The sequence below is a fragment of the Polypterus senegalus genome, chromosome 8 (genome assembly GCF_016835505.1).
Source record: "Polypterus senegalus isolate Bchr_013 chromosome 8, ASM1683550v1, whole genome shotgun sequence".
Classification (NCBI taxonomy): Eukaryota; Metazoa; Chordata; class Cladistia; order Polypteriformes; family Polypteridae; genus Polypterus; species Polypterus senegalus.
Window position 1 is genome coordinate 173,636,268 of NC_053161.1, and position 18,682 is coordinate 173,654,949.

The 18,682-nt window shown below is 40.0% G+C and overlaps 2 protein-coding genes across 2 annotated transcripts in view; one reads left to right on the forward strand and one right to left on the reverse strand.

Moving 5' to 3' along the window:
- LOC120533473 (gastrula zinc finger protein XlCGF26.1-like) overlaps positions 1-773 on the reverse strand; it is a 73,348-nt gene extending 72,575 nt beyond the window's left edge. Inside the window, exons 1-2 of the mRNA XM_039760388.1 lie at positions 617-773; positions 118-287 (exon numbers count right to left, since the gene is read on the reverse strand). The gene's annotated coding sequence lies outside the window, so the exon portion shown is untranslated. The remainder of the gene's footprint in view (positions 1-117; positions 288-616) is intronic.
- Positions 774-865: 92 nt separating this feature from the next.
- The window catches only part of LOC120534710 (zinc finger protein 420-like), a 71,105-nt gene continuing 53,288 nt past the window's right edge, over positions 866-18,682 (forward strand). Inside the window, 2 exon segments of the mRNA XM_039762296.1 lie at positions 866-983; positions 7,564-8,022. Coding sequence (XP_039618230.1) covers positions 7,611-8,022 — 412 coding nt within the window. The 5' untranslated portion in view covers positions 866-983; positions 7,564-7,610.

An 18,682-nucleotide genomic window follows, 5' to 3' on the forward strand; every position in this document is an offset into this window, starting at 1 on the left:
TTTGCATTAAACCGGTTTCAGAATGTTAGGCCATGTTTAAAATGCGCACATACTGATGTTGTTTGTCCACTTTTGCCAATTATTAACATTCAATTCATACTTTTAAAGGCACATTACCAGAGAAATACAGCAGCAGCAGCAGGGCAGCACTACAATGTTCTCCCACTATACACGTATATCCGTTCGCAGCTTTTACCTAATCCGACTCTTCTCCACCGTCACGGACTCCTTTTTGTTCAGATCGTTTTTCTCTTTTACTAACCAGAAGTATAAAGGCCGACTCCAGCCTAATAAAGAAAAAAGGGTCGAAAAATTAAAGAGCTGTCTCTTTAATTCGGCGATCAGAGAAGGAGACGACTGAAGGAATAAACGGATAGGAATGAATAGCAGCAGGAGGCGATGTGCATTAGAAATGCCACCCGATAACGTGAAGTGAACCTCAGACACAGACACCCGTGAACAGCAAAGACACGCGGAGCCTTGGCGAATTTGCTCAAGGAATGGCCGATAGTGGGTTCACAGGCAAGGACGCGCTGCTCGCATGCATTAACTCGGAGTGGAGATAATGAAAACTCACAAGTGCATAAGGCTGCGTCCTCAAACCTGGAGAACTTACCTTCTCCCTTTCCGCGATGAGCCTGCCTTCGCCTCCCTTCTCACTAACAAACAATTCGATAACCGCCTTTCCTCACGTGCACAGCAGACTACCCTGCAGCCTATCACTTCGTGGTCCAGGTGCCTGCCCGATACAAGCGTGCGTGCGTGCGTGCTAAAAATTGTACGTCATCACAAACTTTACGGCGCTGCCCAATCTGTACAACGCATGCGTGAACACTTTACGGCATGTTAGGCTTTACACGCGTGATGTCATCTAGGGCGACGAAGAGTAAAGCCACAATACCGCCCCTTCTGCCGTGCACTAGAGGAAAGGCTGCTTTCGATTTGTTTGCAAGTGAAGCGGGAGGCGAAACGAGAGGTAGAGGGTAAGTTCTCCGGGGTTGAGAACGTGCATGCGCGAGTTTTCCTTTGCTCCACTCAAAGTTAGTGCACGCGACGTAAATGAGATGCGAACAAGCGTGCTCGTGTCATTGCCTTTGGTTGAGTGAATCGCCCTGTGGTCTTCTTGTCATTGCTGTTCACTTCACGTTATCGAGTTCCATTTCTACTTCAAATCGCCGCCTCCTTCTATTCGTTCGTTTTCGTTTATTTCTTCACTCGTGTCCTTCTCGGATCGCCGAATTCAAAGAGGATTTGGTTCCACGCCACCACAGTGCCTTAACAGTTGCTTCATTTTCTTCTTTATCAGTCCGGAGTCGGGCTTTATACTTCTCGTTAGTTAAAGAGAAAAACAACCTGATGAAATAGGAGTTCGTGACGGTGGAAAGAGTTGGATTGAGTACGAGCTGAGAACGAATATACGTGTATAGCTGGAGAACATTGTAGTACTGCCATGCTGCTGCTGTGTGTCTCTGTTAACGTGATTGTAAGAATAAATCGAATGATAACTGGCCACCAAAATCGGCACGTGAGCATTTTAAAACATGACCTAACATTCTGAAACTTGCTTAATACAACATAAGACTACGTATGCATTTACATGTATTGCCTGGAAGGACAATTATATGAATATGTTTGTTTGTTTTTTTTAATAGTATCAAACATACAGTATGTTGCTAAAGCCCAAACCAGTAATGCCTGTGAATGAGTATAAGAGAAGTGAATAGAGATTTGTGGTTAGTGTTACCGTCTCATAATTCAAACAGACTGAATTTGAACCTCCATCTGTTTATGCTGTGTACCATAGTTGGTTCCTGCCCTTTACAGGCACTCTGGTTTTCTTCTCATATCCCAGTGGTGCCTGTTTGGTTTGTACTGGACGATGGTGGTGAGGTGGAAGTGGTGGCTGCTACATGTAGCTTTAACATGATGAGCTCGACCAGGCATTGCGGATCACCCCAATATACCACTAGGAACTGTTTAGGTGTCATTCTCTCTTCTGGATGAGGTTCTCTTTTATTTAAATAGACTTCTCGTGAAGGTCAGTAATGGGTTGTTCTTTGTCTGTATGTTCTTACATACCAGGGCTGTCAGATCGCATATTGCTATTCAAATATAACTTGAATTTATTTAAAAATGTCTTACTCAAAGGCAAAAGGTGATATTTCATTGATTGTAAAAGTCTGGTTGGTTGTTGTAGCTGCGCTTATTTTGGCATCAAGTTATTCCAGATGCCCTTTGGAAAGCTGCAGCGTTTTACAGATCTGCTTTTGCACTTCACTACCACAATCAGCCTTTCCATAAATTTGAGTTGCTAGCTTGTTATCGCTATTACTAATAATTACCACCAGACCCTTTCCCAACATAGTTTGGGACGGTTTTTCCCCCTGTTCCACTGCCCGTCTATTTGATCCACAAGTTTACTCAGAACAGATTTTCAAAATGCTTCTCTGGGGCCTCTGAGTTCTTCTACATCTGATCCCATTGAGATTCACCCAGAAACCTGAGATTCCTGACTTTGTTTTTAATGCTGAGACCTTCTCATTAAAGCAAATGGAAAATAACTGTAAAAATTCAGGTTTAAATTTTATTGTGATGCTTATAAATCCCCACTTTAAAGAGCTTCATCAGTGTCAGACAATACACCACATCCCACAATTAGACTCCATTATACAGAATGGGACTGTTGGTTTGAAAACTAATGCCTAAAACTATGAGATGTAATAATATTCTGGGTACCTTTATTAAAACATTGCTGCATCTGTCAAGTAGAGAGATTGTGTGCACCCTGACGTGATACTGTGATGATCCAGTAAGCCACAGGTGCCAACTGCCTTTTTGTTCTGAGTACCGTGATATAAATGGTGCTGTGCCGCTGTCCATTGAGCAGGTCCAGAATAATAAAAGAAGAGCGCCTTCCACCTGCCTAAAAAACCTCTTATTTCACCCGCTTGTCTTCTCCTGGTGCAGGTTTTGAGAATTTAGATTAAGGATCGATGTGCCTTATTATTAGTTTTTTTAGAGCTATTAGTTCTTAAAACCCTATGCTTGAAGCAGCTTTAAAGACCACAATTGATTTTGGCGTGAGGTTTGTGTCTTTTTGCAGTGCCTGCCTGTCTTTTCGATTGTTATGTTTCAAGCCTCAGTAAATCAAGGACATTGTGCTCTCTGACAGAAAAACAAACCTTGTTTTGAGAACACAGCTGCTGTGGCCTTTAGCTGACAGAAAAGACAAAACAAGTTCACAGACACCTCAACTTAAGAAAATCAAGCAAGTGTCCACATTAGTACATATATGTTTAATGGCGTTTAAATTTGTAGATCAAGACCTTTCAGTTCTTTAGATCACGGATGTCAAACTCCAGGCCTGGAGGGCCGCAGTGGCTGCAGGTTTACATTCTCACCCTTTTCCTAAACAGTTTTCACTGTTAATCAACTTCTTTTCCCTTCAGTGTAATAGCCCTGTTTTTAAGGATTCAGTCCTCTGAATTGATTCTTTTTATTGTTAAATGACAGCCAAACAGAAATGAGACATGAAATGAGCGGAGAGATGACCAGCTAAATTGGGGCCTCAAACTCCAACCAGTTTCTTAATGAGAAGCTGATTCTTGCTGTTCATTAAACTTATTATTTAATTCCATGGCTTGTTGCTGTTCTCCTTCTGCCACAGCAGACATTTCCAAAACTGTTAATTTTCTGTTTTATTTAAGAACACCGTCAAAATGCTTTGGTGACCTGCGCAGATCAGCCTTACTGAGACCTTCACCTTTCTTTATTTTCAGATATTGTGTGATGGGCACAGGTGAGCTGGTCAGGTGGCGGCTCGTTTTGTGTCTCATTATTGTTTGGCTGCTAATTATGGAAACATAAACAACTAAGGTGCCTGGGTCAAGTTAATTACAGTGGAACCTCGGTTTACGAGTAACTTGGTTTACGAGTTTTGCAAGACGAGCAAAAAATTTTAATAAATTTTGACTTGATAAACGAGCGATGTCTTGCAATACGAGTAGTATGGATACATTTTGTCTGCTGAGCGTCATGTGATCACAACTGAGCTGATGGTGGTTCTCTCTCTCTCTCTCCTTATCTCGCTCGCTCGCTCATCGCGTCTTTTTCTCTCTCTCCTTATCTCGCTCGCTCACTCGCCCAGTGCGTCTTTTTCTCTCTCTCTCTCCTTATCTTGCTCGCTCATCGCGTCTTTTTCTCTCTCTCCTTATCTCGCTCGCTCGCCCCGTGCGTCTTTTTCTCTCTCTCCTATTCTTGCTCGCCCAGCGCTTCTCTCTCTCTTCTTATCTCGCTCGCCCAGCGCCTCTCTCTGTTTACTACAGCATTGTGACTGTGTGTGTGCGCGCTGTGAAGTGCTAGTCCTCATTTTGCTCCCCAAAACACGAAGCTGAGTATCAGTACTTTAACACCAACTGAATAAACACCAGTTTATTCAGTTTGAAACAGCAACAGCGCTGTTATTTATTGCAGCGGGATCTTTATAATGTTCCTTGATCTTTTTGGATGCGCTTATACGGCGAACTGCTACAGCGCTGGGAGACTGCGATTGCTTTGGGACACTCTTCAGCGAGTCGTCCCGTTGGGTGGAATTCCACATGAGTTTAGAAACTCGCACCAGCCATGATTCTTTTTAAAGGTAAATTGCAGGTTAATTTGTATTATGTATTTTACTTTATATTTTGTATTAATCCTTTTTATATGAATAGTTTTGGGTTGTGGAACGAATCATCTGAATTTCCATTATTTCTTATGGGGAAATTCGCTTTGATATACGAGTGTTTTGGATTGCCAGCACGTTTCCGGAACGAATTATGCTCGCAAACGAGGTTCCACTGTATAACTAAAGCAAAATAAGTTTATTAGCAGCCAAAATTGGACACTAATTAAGAAGATGGTTAGAATGAAATCCTGTAGCCAACTGCGGCCCTCCAGGATCAGAGCTCAAAACCCATGCCTTGGATGATAAATTAAGGCAAAGCGTATTGTATGTACTAGCTGGCTTTGAGCTACAGAAGAGTTTAAGAGTTGATAATTAAAGGCGTGTGCTTTCCCTCTCTTCAACAGATGCTCAAGGCCTCCTGCTTTCATTTCTAGGGACTTGGCCTCGGTGCTGATAAATAGGCGAGATTGTGAGGCTGCACGGAGTAGCGTAGCTGGCTGCTTTTGCAGGCTTTCAAGTTAGCATGTTTATATGTTTTAGATAACATCTGAGTCTATATGTCAACACTACTTCATGAATTAATATAATAATTCACCAATTTACAGCAAGATGTATTATACCAGCTAGCCTTACTATGTAAGAGTTAACTATTAAAGGTTTGCATTTTTCCTGGCTTCTGTGTTTGTCTGTTCCAGGCCGTCCACAGCTCAGGCCTTATCAGTGAAGCTGCACCCTGTACACCTGCCTATGATTTTAGCCTTTCAGAATGTATAGAAAAATGTATTCTTGAAATTTGTAATCTCTTCGTTTTAGAAAAATATTATAAGCACATGAGAAAAGTAAATACTATATTTCACTAAGCATTAAGATGTAAGAGTTCGGATTAAAAAGACTTATGCCTAATTTTTTTTTTATTCTGTTTGAGCTGGACACCACCAATAGTTTATAAAATAAAGGTTAGATGTGCAGGAGGGCTGGAAAGGATTGGCCCCTCGCGTATAGAGAGGGAATGTGAACTCTTTGGCTGTAAATAATGGTAGCAAGCTCTGAGCTAGTAGGGAGTACAGATAGGCCTTGTCAGGCAGACATGGACAGAGAGGGGCTTGACACCCCCTCAGCTGAGAAATACTGGTGGAATTAATTAGGGTCAGAAATAGAGGAGGGGAATATTAGGAGTCAGATGAGGGTGAATAATGCCTTGTGTGATAAGAACTGTAATAAATGTAAGAGCTGCCCATGGCTCTTCCCATCTTAAGTGAGTCTGTATGAGCGCTGTACAATAAATCTCAATTCTGCTGCCTGTCCGGAGACTCCGAGTGCATTCTTTGGCGCTGAGGTTGCCAATGCTGGTGCAACAAGTAATTATCAATTGAGCAGTTCAGCTTCTCATATGCAGGGTCATCCTGATCCCAATGTAATGATGAGGATTGATTGATGAAAAGGGCACCAGTTTTTATTAGCTCAAGATTAGGAATGTGAGGAATGTAAAAGATAATTAGGTAATGGTCGTCTTCAGGCCAGGCGGCATGTATGACCTTCGAGTTGCAATGACGGTTAGGAAAGGATTTATGATTATTGGGGAATTGTTTTTGAAGAGGGTATAGGCAAGGTCACTATTATGAAGATAACATGTAAAGTGGATGACAAGAAAAATGTGATTAGAACTGAAGTACTAGGGTGTTGAACCGTGTTAGCCTTTATGAATGTAGTGAGAAGTCAAGCAAAATGACACCTTTAATTGGCAAGCTACAAAGATCGAGGCAACTCAGGTCCCTTCTTCTGGCAAGATGTAATACAGAAACTGGAGTTCCCTGTGTTTATATAAACACTAGGACAAATAACAACACTGGTAAATCTTTAAGTGAGAAATCTTAAATGTAAAAAAGTAGACCTCTTCAGGCTAAGATTCATTTAGCAACAGAGGAGAACAAAGTATGGTTAAGATCTTTTGATAAATATAACTGTCCAACAAAGTCTTTTGAAGTTTCTGATGAGTTTTTCAATACAGTGTGGGTCTGTAGACAGGGTGTCAGTTGGACAGTTATCAAAAGATCTTGATCATACATTGTTCTCCTCTCTTGCTAAATGAATCTTAGCCTGGAGGGGTCTATTAAGTTTTTTTACATTTAAGATTTCTCACTTAAAGATTGTTATTTCTCCTAGTGTGTATATAAACACAGGGAACTCCAGTTTCTGTTTTACATCTTACCTGAAGAAGGGGCCTGAGTTGCTTCGAAAGCTTGCATATTGTAATCTTTTCAGTAAGCTAATAAAAGGTGTCATTTTGCTTGACTTCTCACTGATTAGAACTGAAATAAATATGAACCATGTCCGGACTACTGGGCTCACTTCATTGAACTGAGACACGTTTTATGTGCTATGCTATGATTTAATATGCTGTGTAATAAGGCTTATTCTGACTATCTATCTAGAAACTCTGTGCATTTTTTCTGGAGAGGTTTTTGCCACGACACAGGCTCTGCTTTCATGCAAATTTAACTTCTCCTTTCTTTTCCCCTTTTTGATGTGTCAGTTTTGTTTAACAGTCCTGAGGTTCTACTTGCTTAAAAACTACTTGCTTAAAAATTCCTGCTCATAACTGATAATGGAGTTTTAGGACCTGAACATCACTGCATGTTTAGTCAAAGTAGTGAATGCTGCTGATCCATAACTGTGGGAGATGGTCATCTTCTTCCAACTTATTAAACCCTCAGCCCACCCCTAAGTGTGTTTTATACTCGTTAATTTTATTTAAACAGTAGTGACTTACTGTCAACATGCTGTTTACTGTCTTACTTCATTTAAAGCTTAACTGAGAGGATATAAAACTCAATGAAAATGTTTTTAGATCTGAAGCTTACAGTTTTGTTGGAATCAAATCCTGTTTTTTTTTCCCACAGGGAGGGAGAGAGAGAAAGAGAAAGCTGCTGTTTACTGTAACATCTAGATGGATGTGAAAAAGGAGGAATGTGAGGCCAACATGAATATTATGGACAAAAGGACCCCAAATGTTAAAGAGGAGAACTTTGAATGGGAGTGTGTCCAACCTAAACAGGAGAGTCTGGGCATTAAAGATGAGGAATGTGTACTGGGGTCAATGGGCATTAAAGAAGAGGCTGAAGAGACGTCTGTCAGCGTTGAGGTGCACAAATATAAATGGATTGAGAGTGTTAAGGAAGACGAACAAGATGGAGCAGTGACTGAGTTAGTCTCTTCTCAAAGCAGACACCGTCCATCACCAGAGTCTCTTATCAATGTGAAGTCTGAATCATTAGAGTCTGACGCAAAAAGTACTGAGGAAGGTTCATCTGTTAGAAATCCAGAAGTTCAGCCATCAACTTCAGGGAAATCCAGAAAAGGTAAGTTAAAAATAAAAATTTGTGTAAGCTTTAGGGTCGTGAGGTAAGAGCCTGGAAGGATGGTCTTGAGTTTATTATGTGAAGCCTAAAAATGGGTTGAAGATGATGTAGTTTACTGTGTGTGTTTAATGTGCTTCATGTATGTTGTTGTAAGGTTTAGCAATTTTCTGTTTTCTGTGCCCTCATTTAGAAAGTCATACAGGTCTGCATATTCTGCTTGTATTGTGAAAAATAGTCAGAAATTGATTTACTTACAATTTTGTGTGTTTTTTTTTACCACTTCTAAATTCTGCTGTTTTAATAATTCAGTAGTGCTGAATTTGTGAACGTCTTTAACATATGAGCAGAATTCAACTTGTCTTAAGGAAAACCTTATTAAATAATAGCATTGTTTTAGAGTCACATCTGTGGTTCTACATATCTAAAGCAGATCCCAAGCCATATTTATGTTTGCAGTTTAAAGTTATAAAATCACATTTAAATCTTTGAAATTATGAAATAATTCAAAAATGTGATTTAAAATATTTAAATGGCAAAAAAAATTGCTTTTGTATGTTTGACGCAACACATTTTTAGTTATTAAATATTTAGTTGCAGCAGTGTATGTGATGAGTATTGGAGATTTGCTCTGACTGCAGCTCCTTTGCACAGGCAGTAAAGGCACAAACAGCGATGCTTCCAACATTTTTTGTTTTTATTTTATTTGCTTTTATGAATATAAGTTGAAAGTAAATAAGTTTGATTTGATTGGTTAGATTGTTAACAGAACTAAAATTCAACCCCCACCCAAAAGAAAGAGATTGAGATCCAGCCAACAAATTAAGCCTTTGAAGCAGCAATGAAGGAAGAGTATCCTTTCTCCAAATATAGAAGCTTATTCTAAAATGTTTTGGATTTATATATTTTTAAAAAGTTTTGAACAGATCCTCTGAGTGAGAATTTAATTGTTTCCAACTTCAGATAATACAAGACATCAGTTACCCACTGACTTGAAAGTGGTGGGTTGGGATTTTTCCAGTTAAGCAAGACGGGTCTACATGCCAATAGTGAGGTGAAGGCAATTTCAATTTGTCCATCTCCACCTTAAGCCCATCTGGGAGTCCACCACACAGAGCTGTTAATGGGTTAGATGTGATTGTGACACCAAGATTGTCTGATAGACGTTAAAAGATTTTTGGCCATAATTTGGTGCAGGCCTAAAACAAGTGACCCTGTGAGGCTGGAGCTCGATTGCAATGTTCACACATTGAATCTTACCCTGGAACGTTTGGATAGTTTTAATCGAGATAAATGCAACTGATAGAAGATTTTAAGCTGAATAACTGAGTGCTTTGCGCATATGGAGCTAGAGTATGTTCTGTGCATGGCTGTGTACCGCTTCTTTTCAGAAATGTTAAGTGAGAGATCTTTTCCCCTTTGCGCCCTGGGATCTTTGAAAGGAAGGGACTTTATGTTTTTAACAATTGTGGGGATGCTACTGGAGTCTTCAAGACTGATCAATATTTCTTCTGGAATAGACATAAGTAGGAGGCGTGGAAAATTGGGCAGGTTCAATTTAGCAAAGTTTACAGCTTGAACGTAGTGGTAAAAATGTGTTTATGAGAAATTAAATTTGAATCTTAATAGCTCATAGGATGCACAAACCTCATTGATATATACATCTCTAAACGTTTTAATCTCAGACATTTCCCAAGCATTAAATATTGTGCATGTTTGAGAGGATGAAACACAGTGGTTGTCATGTAGAGGTGAAACAGGTAAGAGCTTCTCTGTCTTAAAGTGCTTCCTGCATTGGTTCCATATTCTGAGTGAATGAAGGGTAGTTGGTTTATTAGTATATTTATGATAGTCTGTATTTACTGGAACACAGAGCGGGGAATATAAAGAAGTACTGTGAGTTTTTAATTCTATTGCAGACCAGGCTTGTGCATATTCATCAATCTGAGTTGATGTCCTGGGCTTCATGGTCTGTATATTTGCCACCCAGTAATAAAATTGAAAGTTAAGTAGTGCCGTGCCTCCTTCTGCTTTAGGTCATTGTAGAGTCACCCTTTGGATGTGTGGATGTTTAGAATTTAAATGAATGAGGTTGTGATTGAATCTAATTTCTTAAAACAATTTGTTAATGTAAATGGATATGGTTTGAAATAGGAAAGAAACTTGGGAAGGATGTTCATCTTAACAGTGTTCATTCTACCTGCTAATATGAGATGGAGGCTGCACCATCTTTTCACTTCTTGTTTAATTCTTTCCATTCAGACAGAAATATTTTGTTGAAAAAGAGCTTTATATTTACTTGTAATATTTGCCCCGAGATAATTAAACTGATCTGCGAAGATAAAAGGGAAGGTATCCAGTCTAGTATTGTGTGCTAGAGAGTTCACTGGTATAAGCACATTTTTATTCAAATTCATTTTGAGTCCAGAGATCTTTTGACATTCTGCTAGTACTTTTAGGACTGCTAGCATGTAATTTTGTGGGTCATATATATATACAGTACCATATCATCTGCATATGATATTTTCTGTTTTCTTGTTTGGAGTAGTCTGAGATAATGTTACTGATGAACTGAGGCTTCCGGACTGGTATAAAGTAGTTTGATCCATGCATATATGTTGGGGCCAAACCCAAATTTGTGCAATGTGGTGAATAGGTCCCATTCAACCATGTCAAATGCTTTTTCTCTTTCCTAAGTTAGTACAATCTCTGGTGTGTTATGTTTAATGGGTGAATATATTAAACAAATATCGAAGGTTAGAAGCTGGGTTTCTGCCTTTAATAAATCTGGTGTATCCTTCTAGCTGGAACTTTGGAGCATATCTTAACATCGTTATTCAGAAGTGAGATTGGTCTGTGTGGTGCGCATTGTAGTAGCTCCTGATTTTTATTAGGAAAGACAGACAATAATGCTTGGCGAAAAGTTTGAGGTAGAATTTTGTTGTTGTTAGCTTATGTGAACGTTGCTAATAATAGTGGAACTTTTTTTAAATTTTTTTTTTTAATTCTACTGAGGGGGCCAGGCCAGCTGCTTTCCCACTTTGAAGGGAGTTTATAGTGTCTAGTAATTCTGAGAGTTTCAGAGGTTTATCCAGTTCCACAGCACTAAGGGTATCTACCTGAGGTATCAGTAATGAGTGATAGAATTCATTAGATTGTGTCTTTAGACTGAGTAGTCTCACACTTGGCAGCCCCCCATCAGAGCATTCATGGACAACTTGACTGTCGCCACTACATCAGGGCCTGGAAAAGTCCATCTTCTGGGCAAGAATGAGGTTCAAACCAACAAAATCCTTGGCTATGGTGCTGTAGAGGAGAAATGTGGTGGACAATTTTCGCTTTTTTCTGGACATCATGTTAGTATCATCCATTACAATGAAACCATTCACAAACCTAGGCAATGTCTTTGACTGTAGCCTTAGGGGGGAACTGGCTATCCAAGCAATGATCAACAAGCTTGAGACTTGGCTAACCACAGTAGACAAATCTGTTTTACCTGGCCGGTTCAAGGTTTCGTTATACCAGCATGGCATCTTGCCCCATATCTTGTGACCTCTGCTGGTTTATGAGGTGACTATGTCAACTTTGGAGAGCCTGGAGAGGAAGATTAATTGTTAACTCTGTATGTGGCAGGGTCTGCCACTCAGTTTAAGCAGTGCAGCACCTTATGGGAGGAGCATTAAGCTCCAAATAAGCAGCCTTGAAGAAGAGTTTAAAGTGTCATGCACAAGAGAGGCATAAATAGCTAGTTACTTTGTAGCTGCAAAAAAATACATATATTCAATGAAAGAAGTTTCAGTATAATAATTGAATTAAAAAAAAGAAATTTGGCCAAAATGAAAATAGAATGTATAGTTACACCAAGTTTCGTATTACAAGTGGTCCGAGTTGCAGGCAGAATCTTCTATGCTGTCTCGCAACACAGTATGGCTCATGATCCTGTTTCAACAGGATGTTGAAATCGATCTGCTTAGCTCTTTTTTTGCTTCATTCGGAGAGGTAAAAATGTAACACAGACTTTCAGTATTTACTTTTAATTTGTCAGGGTACAAGAGGCTGTATCTGATATCAGCACTGCGTAGATGCTGGTTAATGCTGTAGTATGTGTTGTGTTTAGCAGCTGGTGCAGGGGAGAAATCTGGGAAAATACAAACGCGGTTATTTTCAAATATAATCTCCTCCTTCTGTCTGAGAAGGGGACATGAAGTTTTGTTTGGCCTGTAGCTTGTTGAAATAGACAATAAGACACCCACCATTTTTAATCCCTTGAACTGACTTACTGACGAGGGCAGCTGTCTGATGAGTAACAAAGGAAAATACTGAATACACAATGTACACATTGAAAAGACCTCTCAAGTTAAATATGAAATAGTTCACTAATCCATAATTGAATCAGTGCAGAATGATGAAGATGCAAGTCAGAGTTTCCAGGACCCCGATCACCACCTCACCTATGATTTTGAATGAGAAAAGCAGGAATGTGTTGGGGAGTGGGAGCAATTTTTAGGTGGGCCTGGAACAATGCAGGTGAGAGCGGACGGAAACGGCAAAGATCTCTGCTGGGAGTGGGAGTGAAAAAATCAGTACTGTGCAGACCTCTACCTCAGAGTGATATCTGGAGATATGTGCTTCTGAGTAGGATTGCAAGATTTGGGGGAACTTGTGCTTACAGTCATGGCCAAAATTATCGGCACCCCTAGAATTTTCCCAGAAAATGTACCATTTCTCCCAGAAAATTGTTGCAATTACAAATGTTTTTGTATACACATGTTTATTTCCTTTATGTGCATTGGAACAACACAAAAAACAGAGAAAAAATCCAAATCTGACATCATTTCATACAAAACTTAAAAACCAGGCTGGACAAAATTATTGACACCCTCAACCTAATATTTGGTTGCACGCCCTTTTGGAAAAAATAACTGAAATCAAGCGCTTCCTATAACCATCAACAAGCTTGTTACACCTCTCGACTGGAATTTTCGACCAGTCTTCTTTTGCAAACTGCTCAAGGTCTCTCAGTTTTGAAAGGCGCCTTCTCCCAACAGCAATTTTGAGATCTCTCCATAAGTGTTCAATCGGATTTAGATCCGGTCTCATTGCTGGCCACTTCAGAACTCTCCAGCGATTTGTCTTCAACCATTTCTGGGTGCTTTTAGAGGTATGTTTGGGGTCATTGTCCTGCAGGAACACCCATGACTTCTGACGCAGACCCAGCTTTCTGACACTGGGCCCTACATTGCACCCCAATATCTTTTGGTAGTCTTCAGATTTCATGATGCCTTGCACACAGTCAAGGCATCCAGTGCCAGGGGCAGCAAAACATCCCCAAAGCATCTTAGACTCTCCACCATGTTTGACTGTAGGTACTGTGTTCTTTTCTCGTAGGCCTCATTCTGTTTTCTGTAAACAGTAGAATGATGAGCTTTACCAAAAAGCTCTACCTTGGTCTCATCTGTTCACAAGACGTTCGCCCAGAAGGATTTTGGCTTCCTCAAGTACATTTTAGCAAACTCCAGTCTGACTTTTTTATGTTTGTGTGTCAGCAGTGGGGTCCTCCTGGCTCTCCTGCCATAGCGTTTCATTTATTTCAGATGTCGACGGATAGTTCGAGCTGACACTGTTGCACCCTGAGTCTGCAGAACAGCTTGAGTATGTTTTGAAGTTGATTGGAGCTGTTTATCCACCATTCAGACTATCCTTGGTTGCAGTCTTTTATCAATTTTTCTCTTCTGTCCACGTCCAGGAAGATTAGTTACAGTGCCATGTGTTGTGAACTTCTTGATTATGTTGTGCACAGTGGACAAAGGAACATGAAGATCTCTGGAGATGGACTTGTAGCCTTGAGATTGTTGATATTTTTCCACAATTTTTGTTCTCAAGTCCTCAGACAATTCTCTGCCTTTCTTTCTGTTCTCCATGCTTAGTGTGGCACACTCAGACACACAACACAAAGGTCAAGGTAACTTTCCTCCATTTTAACTGGCTTCAGGTGTGAGTGCTATATTGCCAGCACCTGTTTCTTGCCACAGGTGACTTCAAACGAGCATCATATGCTTGAAATAAAATGATTTACCCGCAATTTTGAAAAGGTGCCAATAATTTTGTCCGGCCCATTTTTGGAGTTCTGTGTGACGTGATGTCAGATTTGGCTTTTTTTCTTTGTTTTTTTCTGTTGTTCCAATGCACATAAAGGAAATAAACGTGTACTGTATACCAAAACATTTGTAATTGCAACAATTTTCTGGGAGAAATGGTGCATTTTCTGGGAAAATTCCACGGGTACCAATAATTTCGGCCATGACTGTATTAGTGATGCATGAAATGGCAGAAGATTATTCTTGTACAGTTTTGTGAAATTGATGCTAAAATTAAAAACAATAAAAAAAAAAAAAACTTCCAAGCTACCCAGCAAATTCCGTTTCATGTAAATTACCAGCTTATGACTTGCGACTATGTTTTGTTTTTAACTTGTTCATACATTAAAAGAACAAGATGAAAGAGTGTAACATTTAAACACATGTATTATAAAACTACTGCAGTGGTTGGAATAGAACAAATAAAAAATAATAATACATTTTAGTTATTGAGCTCCTTTTGTACTAGGGTGTTGAACCGTGTTAGCCGTTACGAATGTAGGGAAAGGTCAAGCAAAATGATTTGGCTATTTTATTGGCTAACTAAAAAGATTACAATATGCAAGCTTTCGAGGCAACTCAGGCCCCTTCTTCAGGCAAGATGGAATCATGTGAGCTCCTTTCTAAACACTCAAGGTCACCTTACAAAAAATTAAACAACAATAAAATAAAAATAGGAACAGATAAAAATAAAAATTAACAGCAATACAGCAAGAAAAGTAACTAACAACAAATTCAATGACAAATAATCCAGTCATATTTGATATGCCACTTTCAAGAGGGGTGTTTCAGGAATAGTTTTACATTTTGTTATTGAGTCTAGTTGACAAATATGAGCAGAGAGAGAATTCCAGAGTTGCCGAGCACTGTAAGACAAAGCTCTGGCTCCCACAGAACAAGGTTTATTGTGTGGCACAGAAAGTAAAGATGGCGATGAGGATCAGAGAGTGCGGGAAGGGGTATAAGCCTGGAAAAGATAGGGAGGAGCAAGGTTGTTAAGAGCAGTATTTTACATTGTATATGATAATAGACCGGGTGCCAATGACACTGGAGAAGAATCGGTGTAATATGTTCAGTGGACTTAGAACAAGTGATTATCCTAGCAGCAGACGTTTTATAATATTAATTATAACAATTAATATAATTATTATAATAACCCAACACAGTCCAAAGACATACAGGTTAGGTGCATTGGCGATTCTAAATTGTCCCTAGTGTGTGTTTGGTGTGCGTGCCCTGCGGTGGGCTGGCTCCCTGTGTTGGCTCGCATTGGCTCCAGCAGACCCCCGTGACCCTGTAGTTAGGATATAGCAGGTTGGATGATGGATGGATAATAATCCAATCCTTAAGGTGTAATTACCATAGTTTGAGCCCACAGGACCTTTTACCGTGCTCATGGACCAGCAGAATATCTTAGTAAAAAAGTAAATATTTCTTCTCAGAAAATATATTGGAATAGTGAGCCAAGCCATGATGATGATGATAATATCAAATGTGTCTGTCATATAAACTGCACCGTAAATGAATGAATCCCTGAAGAGAGGCTGCAGAAACATTTTCACTAAGGGTCCTCGATGCTCTGACTTTATAACACCTCCTTATTAAAGCACTTTGGTGCAGGTCATGTTCAGAGGGGATTAGCCAACGGCAGTAAACTTCAATGCTGGCCACTTCACATGGACCACTTGTGACAGATGACATGTTGGTTTGATTTTTATGGGCATCTTTACTGAGTATGCCTATGACTTATTATGTTAGACATTTCTTATGTATACCTATACAGGTGAAAGGCAATGCTATCATGCATGATAGAGATTTCAAGTTTTGATTTGGGAGAAATTTGAAAACATTTCTGATAATGTTTGCACATTGATATGGGGTATTGAGTATAGATTGATGGGGAAAATGGCAACTATATCTCTTGATTACATAAAAAAAAAAAAAATCTTGGAAGGGGACAATATGTGATTTTCTCAGAGTGACTTTATAACATCCCGCAGGAGAAGGCTGTACAGGCTTTTAAATGACCAACGCGCAGCGCGACAGGCAGAACACGCAGCTCAGCAGCAGCAAGCCAGCAGCTGATCCGACTGCATCTCTTTAGCGTGCATTCAGTTCCCCTTCACAATATGAGTGGCACAGACGTGAAGTGGCTGGCGCACAGCGCACCCCATGGGGAGAGGGGGTGGGCGAGCAGGGGGCATAGCCCCCTAGCCCATTTAAAATTAAATCTGCAGCACAATAAAGTGTGCAGAAAGTGAAGAGGTCTCAATACTTTGAGTTCACTGGAAGTGTGCTTTGTATGTGGGGATGACAGACTTCACAATGAGGGATTAGGTATATATTTGTAAAACTATTGTTACTGTGCACAATTTAATCATTAATATGTTTGTTAGTCTGGAAAGTCTATTCAAATGCATTATACAATGGTTAGAATTTTCAGTTATATTCTTTTATGTTTTTGGCCAATCCGTGTTGCACTTACCCATAAGGCAGTTTGTCCTCATCTTTATTGGACTGGATTTACAAATTCAATGCATTTGCTCTTCAACAAGCAGATTTGGAAGGCGGGGGCAAAAGAAAAGGTTGAATGGCCATACAGTGATGAAAATCTTTATAATGTACAGTCTAGATAAATCACAGCTGTTGAGATTTAAAAAACAAAAACAACGAATGATGTCAAAGAGAAACGGATTAATCCTGCAGCCCTACTGCTGACTCATAGACATCTAAAGCAGTAGAGTGTTGTACCATGTTAGCCATAGATTGATACAGGAGAACGTTGGGTGAAATGACACCTTTTACTGGCTAACTAAATAGATTACAAATGCAAGCTTTCGAGGCAGCTAAGGCCCCTTCATCAGGCAAGGTGTGAGGTGTTGACACAAATAATCCATGAATGGTTCTCTCAGCTCACTCAAAGAGAACCTTCCTAAGCACAGGAATATTGTGCCCGATTCCTCGAACCAGGCTTGGGAGTAGCAATCACTGACGAGTGCATGGTGACCGGGTGGCTCACGTAGACCATCAAGGATAGATCACTAGGAGAAGGGTGAAGGTTGAGTTTGAAGACCGTTGGGTATGAGCAGGAGAGGAATAGATCCAAGTGTACTAGGCCTTGGTGGTAAAAACTGGCAATTGACCCATGGAATGTTGCTGCTCTAATGATAGGTATGAGCTACAGCTTATGGTGGAGGTTGAAAATCCAGGAAAGACATAGTGGGACTCACCTGTAAGTGCAGCATTGGCTCTTGAAACAAAACTCTTGATCAGAAGTAATTTCACTTTTACTCTGAATTTGCCTCATCGGAGACACTTCATGTTTTTTTCCAAAGTCATCTTAATGAGATTTCAAGTTCTATAGAGGGGACCCTGTGTGTGTGTGTGTGTGTGTGTGTGTGTGTGTGTGTGTGTGTGTGTGTGTGTGCATATGAATCACACAACTTTGTATTTTGACTTTTTAAGAGACTTTGGATTGACTCCTGAAAAAGGGGTACCATCTACAACCTATATAGATCAACTGGGGAGACTTCAGCAGGCTTGTGGGGAAAAATCAAGGAACGTGGAGGGGCAGGAATACGAGAAGTGATCTGTATGATTTCTGCTAAAGTGGTGAATTGTTACTGGACTTCTGTTCTGGTTAAGGATTGTCTATAACAAAAGTTATGTTTGATCACAGAGTCTGTCATGATGAGCATACCATGGGCCAAGGGTCAGTGACTGACTGTAAGTTGTATTGTCTATTCTGTATCCAAATGTCGTCTACTCTGAGCTGAAATGTTCTGTACATTTGGATAAAGAGTGGTGCTAAGTTGTCAAGTGATCACTGCTTGGTGCTGAGCTGACTCCAGTGGATGACCCAAATGGGTAGTTCAGGCCTGTGTTCAGAATGAGTTCAACTCCAGATGGGCTTCTCCTGTATTGTGGCTAATCAGTATGTTTAGCAGCAATAAATCATCACACTACATATCCATTAACATTGTGATAGAGACTATGAATGTCACCAGTGTGTCACAAAGCTGGCCGATCCTTGTTTCTACTCCCATCCTGGGTGTTCCCCGCATTTTCCGTTTTGAGTAGTGATCTGTTATTACTGTCATACTATAAAAACATACATTTGATTTGAGTTTGTAACACTCATAAACTTTTGCTACTTGTAAAAGTTAGTGTTTTTTTTTTAAATTCAGTTTTATTCTCTCAGTCACGTTCATATGGTACAACAAACTTGTCTGTACCTCTCTGAGTTGATAGCGTTTATCTTCATCCTTTTCACAAGAGCAGCTATGACCACAGTTGGTGCTGTGGTGGATGCCTGGTCAGAACTATTTGTTATACCGGCAATCAAAGATACGGTGAATGCTATCAGACTATCTTGTGGCATTTGTGCTTTGACAACAAAGACACCCGTGCAGGTCGTGTGAAAAACGATAGATTTGCATGTGCATGTGCAATGGTACTCCTTATTTAGTGAAAGATCACAGTCATCCCACGGGAGAAGGACTTCATGAGACTGTGGTCATAAAGCC